The sequence below is a fragment of the Microcaecilia unicolor genome, chromosome 7, assembly GCF_901765095.1.
Source record: "Microcaecilia unicolor chromosome 7, aMicUni1.1, whole genome shotgun sequence".
NCBI classification, from domain to species: domain Eukaryota; kingdom Metazoa; phylum Chordata; class Amphibia; order Gymnophiona; family Siphonopidae; genus Microcaecilia; species Microcaecilia unicolor.
Window position 1 is genome coordinate 263398031 of NC_044037.1, and position 14507 is coordinate 263412537.

The following is a 14507-nucleotide window of genomic DNA, read 5'->3' on the forward strand; positions in this document are numbered from 1 at the left end:
ACTGGGTAAATCTCTCTTATCTGCACCCTTCTCCTCCACTGCTAACTCCAGACTCCATCCTTTTATCTTGCTGCACCATATGCCTAGAATAGACTTCCTGAGCCGGTACGTCAAGCTCCATCTCTGACCGCCTTCAAATCTAAGCTAAAAGCCCACCTTGTTGATGCTGCTTTTAACTCCTATTCCTTGTTCACTTGTTCAGAACCCTTATTTTATCATCCTCACTTTAATATTCCCTTGTCTCTTGTTTGTCCTGTTTGTCCTAATTAGATTGTAAGCTCTGTTGAGCAGGGACTGTCTCTTCATGTTCAAGTGTACAGCGCTGCGTATGTCTAGTAGCGCTACAGAAATGATAAGTAGTAGTAGTATAAGGTTTGACCAGGGGCTTCATCAACAGCAAGCCTCTCATGAATCAAACAATTAGTGATTGTACTGAGATGGTTTTACCCCCCTAAACAGAGATGATAAGCACTGATTGTACTGAGGTATACCCTCACAGTGTTGGTGTTCAAACCAGACTCAGAGAGGTGTAGGAGGTATTTAACCAGTTTTTGTGTAGGATAAATAAGAGGATCAAGAGCCTTGCCCTCGCAACAAATGGCAAACATCCTCCAATAAAAAGATTCCTAGAGGAATCTTTCCTGGAGACACCCTCAGGCAGATTCAAGGACTGAAATTCTATTCTCTCAACTTTCAAGCCAGGGTCTGGAGGTTGGGGTGCATAAGAGACCCCTTGTTCTACATGATGAGGGTCACAAAATACTCCAATCTCCATATTTCTTCAGAAGATAAATCCAGAAGAAGTGGGAACCTGATATGTCTTGGCCAGTACAGGGAAATCATGATCATGATTCCTTGATCTTGATTGAGTTTCAGCAAAGCCTTCTCTATGAGAGGTATGAGAGGATACACATAAAGAAGACTCTCACCCCAATATAGGAAAAATGCATCTGACACTGGTCTGCCATGTGAGTTGAACCTGAAACAGAACTGAGGGACTTTATTGTTCAGATGAGTGGCAAAAAGATCCACCGAGGGATGTCACACTTTCAGAAGATCTTGCAGGCTATGCCTATGTTGAGAGACCACCTGTGAGGTTGCATCATCCTGCTCAGTCTGTCCACCAGACTGTTTTCCTTGCCAACCAGGTATATGGCCCATACGACCATCCCATGAAGACAGCCCGCTACCAAATCCCCACCACTTCCTGACACAAGGATTAGGATCTCATACCTACCTGTTTGTTCACATAATATATCACAACCTGGCTGTCTGTTTGAATGAGGATAATTTGGTTCTGTAACCGATCTCTGAAAGCCTTTAGAGTGTAGCTCCAAGAGGGTGATGTGGAGATCTGTCTCCTGTGTAGACCATGTCCCTTGGGTATGAAGCCCATCTGCATGAGCTCTCCATCTGAGGTTGGATACATCCGTTGTCAACATCTTCTCAGGGGTGGAATTTGGAATGATAGTCCCATGGTCAAAGTCAGCCAAAATGTCCAGAAGAGTAAGGATTGTAGTAGCTCTGGGGGATCTCAGATGACATCTGCCAGGAACCCTGTGACTTGAGACCACTGGGAAGCCAAGTCCATTGGACCCTCTCAAATGAAGGTGAGCAATGGGAGTGAAATGCACCGTAGAGGCCATATGGCCTAGTAATCTCAATATCTACTGAGATGTGACCTACTTGCTGCTGCAGACCAGGAAGGCAACCCCAATCAAGACATTTGCTCTCACTAGGGCAGGAAGGACCGAGCTTGCACTGTATTGAGCAAGGCTCCTATATATTCAAATTGTTATACTAGGTACAGGTGAGACTTGGGGTAGTTTATAATAAACCCTAGTAACAGTAGCAACTGACTAGTTCTCTGCATGGACTCCTGTGCCCCCCCCCCCCCCCCCCTTGCAATGTGCCCTTGACCAGCCAATCATCTAGTTAAGGAAACAGATAATCTCCCAGTCTGTGTAACAATATTGCAATACTTGTAGACATTTGGTAAAAACCCTGGGAACTGACGTGAGGCCAAAAGGCAGAATGTGATACTAATAGTGGTGCTCTCTACCTGAAAACTGAGATACTTCCTGTGACTGGGAAGCATTGAATTGTGGGTATAGGCATCCTACAAGTCCAGAGAGCATAGCCAATCTTTTTCCTGAATCATGAGGAGAGGAGCACCCAGGAAAATCATCCTGAACTTTTATTTTTAATCAGGAATTTGTTCAGAGCCCTCAGGTCTAAGATGGGACAAAATCCGCCCCCCCTTCCCGGAAGTATCTGGAATAGAATTCCTTTCCTTCTTCCCCTGGTAGCACGGGATTGACAGAATTGGCCTGCAGAAGGGCAGAGGTTTCCACAACAAGTACCTGCTTGTGCTGAGAGATAATAAATGATGCTTTCAGTGGGCAATTTGGTAATTTCTGATGCCAATGAAGTATGTAACTGAAACAGATTATTTGAAGAACCCACCAGTCGGACGTACAAGGGGCCACTTTTGATGGAAAAAATTCAGCCTCCCCTCTACTGGTAGGTCATCTTGGACTGTTACTTAGACTGCAGCTATGCTTTCCTGGAGCCAGTCAAAAGTTCATCCACTGTTTTATTTTAGTATTTATTTATTTATTTCATGGATTTATATTCCCCCCTTTAAAATCAAAGCATGTTACAATAAAAACATTCACAATATAAAGCTTATCCATCTATTGCCCTCTTAAACTAGGCACCCCCTCATAAACTATTTATTTTTCATTTTTTTCTTTATTTTATTTTGTTTCCTTAATTTGGAAGGGTTTTTTTTCAGTCTTTATGCTTTCCTTTCTTTTTTGCAAGTTGCTAGGCCTCAGTTTAATGCTGCTCCTCTTTACTGTTCACAATTCAGGAGTTTAATTGGTCTTTTCTCCATGTCCCAGGAGACCCCCCAGTGGCTTCATAAGGAGTGTACAATGTAATCAAGATATCTATGATGGGCCTGCACACTTGGTTCATTGGATGCCTTGGGCCTAAGTGTTCTGCCCCCATTTGCATGGAGGCAGAGTGCATGTTGTTTATATGTACATAGTGGACATTGTTTACATCAGATTGTATTGCCTGTAAAAGTTTACAGTTTACTAGGCACCCACTCTTTGCAAGAACTGCTGAATCTGAAGACTGAGGTAAGCCTGAGCTACCCTAGGTTACAGATCATGGGAGACTTTAACCTACACATCAAAACTCCAGACACCACTACTGCTGCCTTCCTTGATACAATGGCAGCTCTAGTATTCATTCAAGAGATCAAATCTCCAACCCATGAAAAGGGCCCTATGCTAGACTAGGTGTTCTACAAAGGGGTTGACATCTTGGAACACAAGTCTAGTGGCATAGAGATAACACACCTATCATTTCTTAATCAAATTTTCTATTATGGACTACATAAAACAGATGGGCCTCATCAAAGTGTGGAAGGAAATCCAAGACAAGAGAAATATTACTGCTTAAAACTTCCTTGAGGCCTTGTCCTACCCCCATGTAGATGAAAAGATGAAGACAGTGTCAGAACAGGTTGATATCTGGAATGCATGCTTAGCAATGGAATTAGAAAAAAATAACCCTTCTAAAGTAGGTCCTTTGCTCCACAAACAAATGTTCCCCATGGTTCTCTCCAGAACTATGGATCTTTAAGCATGAAGGGCGTCAACTTGAAAGAAAATGGAAAAAATCTCACTTAGATAAAGACAGGTTCAACTGTAAGAAACACATGGCAATGTACCACAAGGCCATAACAACAGCCAAAAAAACAATATTTTTCTCAACATATAGAACAAGCTGCAAATTCAACCAAACAGCTATTTAAAATAGCAAACAGCCTACTGCAAACTCCACAATAGAACCAGCCTTCCCAGTCACAACTAACCAGCAATGACTTTGCCACTTACTTTGCCAACAAAATTAAAGGTCTCTATCAGGATCTAAAGAGAGTCACATCAAAGCTCCTACCAGTTAATGGAGACAACACCCCCTCTTCCCCACCATGCACAGCCATCTGGGACTCATTCAATCAGGTCACAGAGGAAACTCTTGAAAATATCCTGAAAGATCTATGGCCTATGACCTGCCCTCTTGATCCCAGCCCACCAAGGACTGTACAACGAGTGAGCCCAGGCCTCATTAAAGGGGCCACTAAAATTGTTAACGCCTTTCTTATGGAAGGGCATCTGCCAACAACACTAAAAGGAGTTGTGGTACGCCCTCTATTTAAAAAGAGATCACTGTACCAGGACAAGCTTAAAAACTACCGACCAGTCTCTAACATTCCTTTCCTTGCAAAACTTATAGAACAGACAGTCTGCACTCAGCTCAACGACTGGCTAATTGAAAGTAACTGGCTAGACCCATGTCAATCTGGCTTCAATCCTGGGTATGGAACAGAGACAGTTCTTGTGTTCCTTCTTGATGATCTGCACAGAAACCGTGACAGAGAATCTGCCTCGATACTAGTGTTGCTCAATTTCTCATCAGCCTTCGACACCATGGATCATAATACCATGCTTACAAGCCTGGCAGAAATCGGTATCATTGGCACAATATTTACTTGGTTCAAATCCTATTTGTCAGATAGACAACAATCAGTTCTGTTCAGCAACATCACATCATTACCTTGGGCACTGAACTGTGTGGTGCTACAGGGATTCATACTGTCTCCGATTCAATTTAACATCTACCTCAAGCCTCTGGCTGAGCTGCTTTGGTCAATGGACATAAAATTCTACATCTATGCTGATGATGTGCAACTACTCATACCCATTGAAACAGATTTACCCACAGCTCTGAGTAACCTGACTACCTGCCTAACCGCAACTCAGGAATGGGCAAACAACAACAAGTGTTGCCTGAACCCAAATAAAACAGAGATTCTTTTGATACCAAACACAAGTGGAGAAATACCCAACTTGAAAATACCTTTTGGGAAGTATGAATTCCCTCTAAAATCACAGTTCAGGATACTGTTAGACTCATCACTCACTCTGATCCCTCAAAATTCAAACAACCTTCAAAAATTGTCTCTATCACCTACGGCAGCTATGAAATCTCTCTCCGCATATTGAAAAGACAAGTCTGACCACAGTGGCCCATGCCATGATAACATCATGACTAGAGTACTGTAATGCCCTGTACATTGGCCAAACCAAAAAGAGTTTGTACCAGCTCCAGATAATACAGAATGCTGCAGCATGACTAATAGAAGGCTGCAAGTGGTATGACCACATCACATCCTTCCTGCGAAAGCTACACTGGCTGGCTACCAGTATCTTACAGTACTAAATTTAAAACTCTCTGTTTGATTTTCAAGGTCCTCAGACAAAATGGGCCAGTACTTAAAAAATAAGCTAGCCATTTGCACACTTTGAGACCTCTAAGGTTGTCTCAAGGATCATTACTATCTGTACTCTTGTCAAAAGAAATTGTATGATGTGATATACGACAACAAGCCTTCTCAGGAGTAGCCCCCACACTCTGGAATTTACTCCCAGAGGGGCTATGTGTAACTCAAGACTGCCTCTACTTCAGGAAGCAGGTCAAACCTGGCTCTTCTCCCAAGCCTTTAATACATAGTGTGACTGACTATACCCTCACTCTGCACCTGGACTAGCTTGCTACACACACTGTAACTTTCTTTATCTCTTGCTTAACTATACAAAGAACTTACCTTGAGTTTAGCCAACCATCAAATTATCCCAACTGATTCTGTACCACACATCTTGTTCCCATTATATATCTAATCTTGGTCCCTCAGCTATATGGTAAGCCGTATTGTAGAAAATCTTTAGCATCATATCTTTGTTAGTTGAATGTTCTAATGTATGCTTATTAGAGGTATCATTATTATTATGCTAACGTTGTTTTATACCTCTGGCATTTGAATTCCAGCACTGTTAAATGTGTATATTTTTGATACTGTTTCACAGTAGTTCTATTATTAGGTTTCAATTTACAGCTTTCGAGTTTATCTCATTTATTGTATTTAATTTATTTTTGGTTTACTATTGTTATGCTGTTAAATTGTATTTTTACGTTAAATTGTACCTGCTGTACACTGCCTTGGGTGAATCTCTTTATAATGGTGGTTAATAAATCCCAATAAATAAATAAACAAATAAATAACATTACCCTCAAAATGGCTATTATAAAATTGTGCAGGGGAATTTGTACATAAAAGTATATTGGCCAATAAGAGAGATCCACATGTTCATGATACTAGGGGTAATGTTTGGGCAGCACTAGGGCAGAGTTGTGAGGTGTGCATATTCTTTATAAAATATACATGTACCAGACTAGAGTACACACACATAGTTGTATCTACCTCAGAGCAGGTGTAACCTTATGTAAAAGAATGTGTGCATTACTGGAGATTATTCTAGGAGCTTGGGATGTGTTCAGCCAAAAAATATTTATCTGTTTTTGGATTTCCCTTATATATATTTTTTAATTTTGGTATAATAGAAATATTTTTTTGCCTGTGAGTTCTAACGTTTTAATGTACAGAAATCAATGTGTGCATGTCAATTTGTAAATGTTTGTGCATACTATCAATTTTGCATGCATTAAAAATTTTAAGATGCACTAATGAATGTGCATCCTTATTAGAAGCCTATTTTTTAAAGGCATATGTTTGCCTATATTGCCTTTACAGAATACCGTGAATGCTCATGGTCTTGAAAACTCACATAACTTATACCTTCCAAGTAAATTTCTTTTTATATATGGAGGAAAGACCTCACAAATCTGTAGTGGAATTCAATATTTCTTGAACAAATCCAAAGCGACAGATAACAAGTAATCATAGGTTAAAAAAAACCTCCATGTTCTAAATGAAAATATTCAAACCAAAAGTGCTTAAAATATAATGTGCATTCTTCTCACACTTGACAATTCACTTAAAACACTCTTTATCATACACTGTAAATAAATGGGGGGGGGGGGGGTCTTTTACTAAAGCTTAGCTGGAGTTATCTGCAGCAGGGCCCATAGGAAGGGGCCCTGCTGCTGATAACTCTAGCTAAGCTTTAGTAAGAGACCTAGAAGCACTTATCTTGGCAAGGCAGTGCAGTGTGTGTGTGATATATATATATATATATATATATATATATATATATATATATATATATATATATATATATATATATAAAGAGAGAGAGAGAGACACACACACACGCTGGAAAAAAGCTGGGCAGTGAGCAATAAAAACACAGTGAGGTCTCCAGCTGACGCTGAGTGCGAAACAGGTCCCTGCACTGTTTTGCTTATATATGTGTTCAGGACTGCACTGCAGAATCTCATATTTTTATGAGCACAGAATATTAAACAAGCTGCTACATTCTGTACTGTCTGTAAATTCTTATATAAATAGTCATGACACCCCAGATAAATATTACAATAATCGGTAAGAGCAATAATTGTACCACTAATCTAAAGAAGTCAGATGAAATTTATATTTTTTCAATTTCCTCAAGACCATAAATGAGTGTTTAACAACAGCTTTTAATTGAGGTTTTAATGATAATATATCATCTATAATACCCAGAGGATATCTATTCAGTCCACTTGTCAAAATGTTAAGATCATCTTGGATGTCTCTTGCTCCCGGCGGCAAGAATTTGTTTTTCTCCTTATTTAGTTTTAGAATATCTAATTAAAGAAGAACTAGTCTAGCAGAGAATGATGATGAAAGCATTTAAAAAATAGATATATAAATGCCTATTAATCTTCAACTTACTGAAATATTCTTTTTTGTATTCTGTTTCTGAAGCAAAATTTCCATGTCCACCAACAAGGCCTTACAGGTGTAAGAATAATCGTGTGTGCTTGCGACCTGAACAGATTTGCAATGAGATAAATGATTGTGGTGATCTTTCAGACGAAGATCACTGTGGTAGGTAAATTATCCTTTCTAACAACTTTGCAATTCAACAAGCATGATCTTTATTTCAATGTACCTAACTCTGTGTTCTCTCAGATGGAGGATCTGCATCAAGCTTCTGTAGTCCATCTGGTGTTTATAGAATACATAAGCCACACTATATTTTTTTATTTTTGTTACATTTGTACCCCGCACTTTCCCACTCATGGCAGGCTCAATGTGGCTTACATGGGGCAATGGAGGGTTAAGTGACTTGCCCAGAGACACAAGGAGCTGCCTGTGCCTGAAGTGGGAATTGAACTCAGTTCCTCAAGACCAAAGTCCACCACCCTAACCACTAGGCCACTCCTCCACTGTTGCTACTATTTGAGATTCTACATGGAATGTTGCTATTCCACTAGCAACATTCCACTAGCAACATTCCATGTAGAAGTCGGCCCTTGCAGATCAACCGCGCAGGCTTCTACATGGAATGTTGCTAGTGGAATAGCAACATTCCATGTAGAATCTCCAATAGTATCTATTTTATTTTTGTTACATTTGTATCCTGCACTTCCCACTCATGGCAGGCTCAATGCGGCTTACATGGGGCAATGGAGGGTTAAGTGACTTGCCCAGAGTCACAATATTGGCTGAAAAGGCAGGTTATAAATATGGAGGGTCTGGGGATTTTAACCAAGGTAGTACTCCTTTGAGATAGGGGGCCCCAATCATCATGAAATTTATTCAGTTTTCTTACATATTGCCTGCAAGCCTGAAAGCTAATAAAGCAGTGTACATTCTGATAAAGTACATATTTTTCCGGCCCTGGGGGACTCACAATCTAAGATGGCATTTGATGCAATAGGGGTTAAGGACTAATTTATATAAATGGTGCAAAAAAAAGGGCTTTGTGCTATTGGTAACATAGCAAAACAGTAACTGACAGCAGATAAAGATCTGTAAGGTCCATCCAGTCTGCCCAACAAGATAAACTCATTTTACATGGTAAGTGAGTATACCTGAGTTTGATTTGTCTGCCCAGCACTGGTTTTGCTTCCCAATTACCAGCCTTGCCACACAATCTCTGCTATAAACAGCATTTAAAGTTAGACATTGTTTATAGAATATCGCTTAGTGCTGGGAACTGCAACTACATTTAAGCATGACCATTTAAACCAATGAAACCTTGTGCAACTCCCTGTGCCTAAATTAGGCACAGATCCACGTTATTCTATAACAACTTGCATAAATTGTGGGAATGCCCCCGAGCTGCCCATGACCCTCCCATGGCTGTGCCCCATTTTTGGGCCCAAGCATAAAATTTACACATGTAAATTTTAATTTTTATTTATTTATTTATTGCACTTGTATCCCACCTTATCCCACCTCTTTGCAGGCTCAAAGTGGCTTACAATACATTATGAGTAGTGAAGGAATGTTAATAGATAAACATTTGGTATTGCAGGATCTTAGTCAGCATGATGATAGTAAAACAAACATAATAAACGAAATCATAGTGTACAAGCAGATATTATAAAACAAGTTCTGAATATAGATATGCGAGTTGTGCGTATTCACAGTTGTTGATCTTTGTAGTACGCTTTATTAAAGAGATGTGTCTTCAATAGTATGCGGAAGTTCGTTCTTTCAAATGTCGATTTCAAACTGTGTGGCAGTGCATTCCATAACTGTGTGCTCAGGTAGGTAAAGTTTGACGCATGCATTATTTTGTATTTCATTCCTTTGCAGCTAGGGAAGTGCAGATCAAGGAATGTGCGGGATGATCTTTTGGCATTCCTAGGTGGTACGTCTATAAGGTCTGATATGTAAGCTGGTGCATCTCCATGGATAATTTTATGAACTAGTGAGCATATCTTAAACGTGATGCGTTCCTTGAGTGGGAGCCAGTGTAGTTTTTCTCGTAGGGGCTTGGTGCTTTCAAATTTTGGTTTGCCAAATATGAGTCTGGCTGCAGTGTTCTGGGCTGTCTGGAGTTTCTTGATTATTTGTTCTTTGCAACCGGCATATAGTGCGTTGCAATAGTCTAGATGACTGAGCACCATTGATTGTACCAGGTTGCGGAAAACACTCCTTTCCAATTGCTTGTTAAGAAGCCAATTTTCGGTGCCAATTGGCTCATTATTCAATTAAATTGTGTGCACAAATTATGCACACAATTTTTAGCAACTTTGATAGAATTTGGGAGTATGTGACTTGCCCAAGATCACAAGGAGCTACATTGGAATTTGAACCAAACTTCCCTGATTCTCAGCCCACTGCTGTAACTATTAAGCTACTTCTCCACTCCATAGCAGTGCCTAATAGCTGAACTAGATCCCACAATTATAGGGTTCCTGAAGGAACCCCAGTATGTGCATATTCATTCAATACTCGCCCTGCATGGCATGATTTGAGGAGAATATGGGATAATTCTATAAGGAAGCATGCAGTTTAAGCAACAAAAAAAAAATATGCACCCACTTTGGGCTATTTTATTCATTTACATATGAATGTGACCACATACAGTGTAACTGTCTCTTTACAGAATACCATCTAGTTGAAAAGTATGTGCCATGACTTTGTCCACCAGGTTATTTAGCATTCACAAAACCTAGGTTGAAACGTAGCGGGGCGGTCTTTTAATTTTAGTTAAATTGGAGTTGGGCTTTGTTTTTAAGGATTCTTTTATTACTGATGTTATTGAATCTTTATGGATTAATTCAAAATATTTGTATTTATTTCTTATTTATAGTTCACCATGTTGTATTTCTAAAGATTTTTCACCATTGATTGAGGTTTTAATTGAGAAAAAGATGAATGTTTCTAAAACATGCCTTTTAGACTGTAGACACAATACCGTATGTTTTAACCTTCTCTTCTTTACTATTTGAATTGTAGTTCTACCTTCCTCCCATTTGTATCAGGCTTTGTCTTTAGAAAGCTTTGTCTTTTCAGTCACACTTTGTGTAATTTAGATTGTAAGCCGCCTTGAAGATTCCTCCCATAGGCGGGACAGAAAGACTTAAATAAACTTGAAACATCTTTCCTTTAGAAAGTAGTGCCTAAGTAGGTGACTTTTAACCCTCTTATCTTAGATGCCCTGTTATACAATTCCCCTCATAGAGACATTATTATCAATGTGGACTGCCATTAAGATGGGTTATTTTACCATTAACTTGTGCTATTTCATCACAGGTCCCATTTTATGCAGTGAGAACTATTTACTAATAGCCCAGGTTAACAAGTAAATAGGTTTTCCTCATAATGCTGTAATCCAGAATGAGTTCTGACTGAACAGAATCAAAGTAAACAAGCAAGCTGGATTTAATACATTTTTAGTGTCCTTAAATAAAATCTTAATTGAAAGTTTGTGAATTTCATCATTTAACTTTAAAATAATTATGTTTCACATGTGTGAGACAGTTTAATGATATGCTTCATGGTCATTTTCATTATTCTGTGCCTTTATCCTAACTATGCTTCTTATTTATTTTCAATTATACAGATACTGTTCTCTATAAGCCAAAGCCTTGTAAAAAGGATGAATTTGCTTGTAGTAATAAGAAATGTATTGCCACAGAGCTGCAGTGTGATCTGTTTGATGACTGTGGAGACAGTTCTGATGAGCAAAGCTGCAAAATAAGTAAGTTTGCTTGACAAAATATCTAATCTTCGTATTTCTAACTAAACCATTGTGTTAAAAATAGTCTTGTCTTTTTTGTTGTTGTTCTAGAAATCACACAATAAATGTAGCTTGCTTTAATCAGGTGCTCTCAGTCCAGTCCTCAGAACATATTTAACAGTCAGGTTTTCAGGACATCCACAATGAATATGCCTGAGATTTTTTGTTACATTTGTACCCCGCACTTTCCCACTCATGGCAGGCTCAATGCGGCTTACATGGGGCAATGGAGGGTTAAGTGACTTGCCCATAGTCACAAGGAGCTGCCTGTGCCTGAAGTGGGAATCAAACTTAGTTCCTCAGGACCAAAGTCCACCATCCTAACCACTAGGCCAAGATAAATTTGCATGCACTACTTCCATTGTATGAAATCTGCTTTGAAAATATTCTTTGGGTTATCCTGAAAATCTGACTGGATATGTGTATCCTGAGGATAGGGTTGAAAACTACTGCTTTAGAGAACCACTTATAGTGCTTTTGTTGTTGTTGGGTTTTTTGTTATCCCCCCCCCCCTTTTTTTTCTGGCTTGTAGGTTGCAAGGCAACTGCTTGGAGGGAAATGAGAATGCAAGAAGAAAGATTAAATCATTATAAAAAGAAAAAAAAAAGTGTTTCTTTTCTGCTACATTAACTGCTACATGTTCCAGTGGGAACTTGATCTGTTTTCAACTTTTTCAAATTGATGTTTTTCATGGTCACACCCCTTCCTCTGTGCTATCAGATTGAAAATGTTTTTTGTGATCTAGCACTTTTGTTCTGAAACAAAATTTGTTGAAACCAAACTGTTAGACCAAATCAGCAAGGGAATGATGGTACATATTTCAGTTGAAACATGTTGCTTTTGTTTAGATTTGTGTTAATACTTCAGAAAATTAACATTAGCCTGTGTTAAAGAACTGGCTCCTTCTAAAGTCTCTTAATATGCAAAACCAATGCTTCAGTTGAAAGAAGTCAAATCACCAGTCTGCATTGCTCATTGTTGAAGATCCCCCTGGCACAAAACATCCCCGGGAGGAGGGGGGGGGGGGGCATAGGAACAATCCCCAGTCACTCCTGCTCCCTATGTTGCTGGCATCAAAATAAAATGGTGCTAGTCAATTCTTATCTGTAATCTTGAAAGAATCAGGGTGGAGGGGTCTGCCAGAGAAAAATGGGGGGGGGGGGGGGGGGGGAAGAAGAAGGAGTAATTTTATGTACTTTCATCTTTAAATAGCTGCCCAGGAGCATTAGGCTGCAAATTAGCATCACAATCGAAAACAATGCCATCTGAAGGCTTGCATTTTTTTCTGAGGGTGAGACCTCACTTAGAATATTGTTTATAATTCTGGATATTACACCTTTCAAAATACATAAAGAAGGTGGAGTCAGTCCAGAAAATGGTTAATGATCTTTGTCATAAAATGTATGGTTACAGACTTAAAAGATCTCAATATGTATATTTTGGAAGAAAGGTGGGAGAGGGGAGATATGATATCTCTGTGGAATAAATGCACAGGAGGCAAGTCTCTTTCAATTGAAAGGAATTTCTGGAAAGGTTTTCCAGTGGAATCAAAAACTGTATCTGAATTCAAGAAAGCTTGGGACAAATACACAGGAAAAAGGAAGGGATGGTAGATGGCATGGATAGGCCACGTGGTCTTTATCTGCCTTCATTTTTCTATATTCCTATGTTTCTATGTAACACAGCTTGTGAAGTTGAACACAAGTTTTGTTCTTCACATACATCAAGAGTTACTAACCTGTTGAAATGCCCCTCTTCTGGCGCTTCCTGAGATCTGGGGTCCAAGAGGGCTGGGAGCCTCCTTGATAGGCAGACTCCTTCGGAACCTTTCACTTCACAGTTGATGCGCAGTGCCTCCACCTGGGAAAAAGAAATGGTTAGTGGGTTTGGCGACCCTCTTCTCCTCCCAGGAACTCAGTCTTGGGTTCAAACCCCTGTGGGATTCAAGTTGGTAATCAGAACAGTCCCTGAGAGCCCATCTTTCATTTTGATAATATGGTCGGGGACGCCCAAATCTTGACATTTAGGTCGACCTTAGAGATGGTCGTCCTCGGTTTTCGGCGATAATGGAAACCAATCACGTCTATCTCAAAAAAAGTCCAAACCCAAGCCCTTTGGTCATGGGAGGAGCCAGCATTTGTAGTGCACTGGTCCCCCTGACATGCCAGGACACCATCCGGGCACCCTAGGGGGCACTGCAGTAGACTTCAGAAATTGCTCCCAGGTGCATAGCTCCCTTACCCCCAGGTCCGCCTACCTGAAGTACACTGCACCCACTACAACTGCTCCAGGGACCTATATACTGCTGCAATGGACCTGAACATGGCAATTGAGGCTGGCAAAAAAGTATTTTTAAACTTGTTTTTTTATGGTGGGAAGGGGTTAGTGACCACTGGGGGAGTAAGGGGAGGTCATCCCTGATTTCCTCCGGTGGTCATCTGGTCAGTTGGGGCACCTTTTTAAGGCTTGGTCGTGAAAAAAAATGGACCAAGTAAAGTCGGCTAAGTGCTCGTCAGGGACGCCCTTCGTTTTTCTATTATCGGCCGAGGACGACCATCTCCTAATCGTGCCCCAGTCCCACCTTCGCTATCCTGTCGACGCCCCGTGAACTTTGGTCGTCCCCGCGATGGAAACAAGTCGAGGGTGTCCAAAAATTGGCTTTCGATTATGCCGATTTGGGCGACCTTGCAAGAAGGACGTCCATCTCCCGATTTGTATCGAAAGATGGGCGTCCTCTTTTGAAAATAAGCGTGTTGGTTTCCAAGACACTTCCCTGGAACTTTTATTAACCTCTACAACCAACAGTTCAGTCTGTTCAAACCAAAGAAATAGATATCAGTCCAATATAAATTTGACTTGATTTTTGCAGAATATTGACAGGAATGCAGATCCAAAACATATACACTTTATACAATGCCTTTCCTTGTACCAGGCTCCAATGTCCCAACC

The 14507-nt window shown here is 40.1% G+C and overlaps 1 protein-coding gene across 1 annotated transcript in view; it reads left to right on the plus strand.

Moving 5' to 3' along the window:
• The window catches only part of LRP1B (LDL receptor related protein 1B), a 1639960-nt gene that overhangs the window by 1399168 nt on the left and 226285 nt on the right, over positions 1 to 14507 (plus strand). Inside the window, 3 exon segments of the mRNA XM_030210865.1 lie at positions 7784 to 7906; positions 8575 to 8577; positions 11382 to 11519. Coding sequence (XP_030066725.1) covers positions 7784 to 7906; positions 8575 to 8577; positions 11382 to 11519 — 264 coding nt within the window.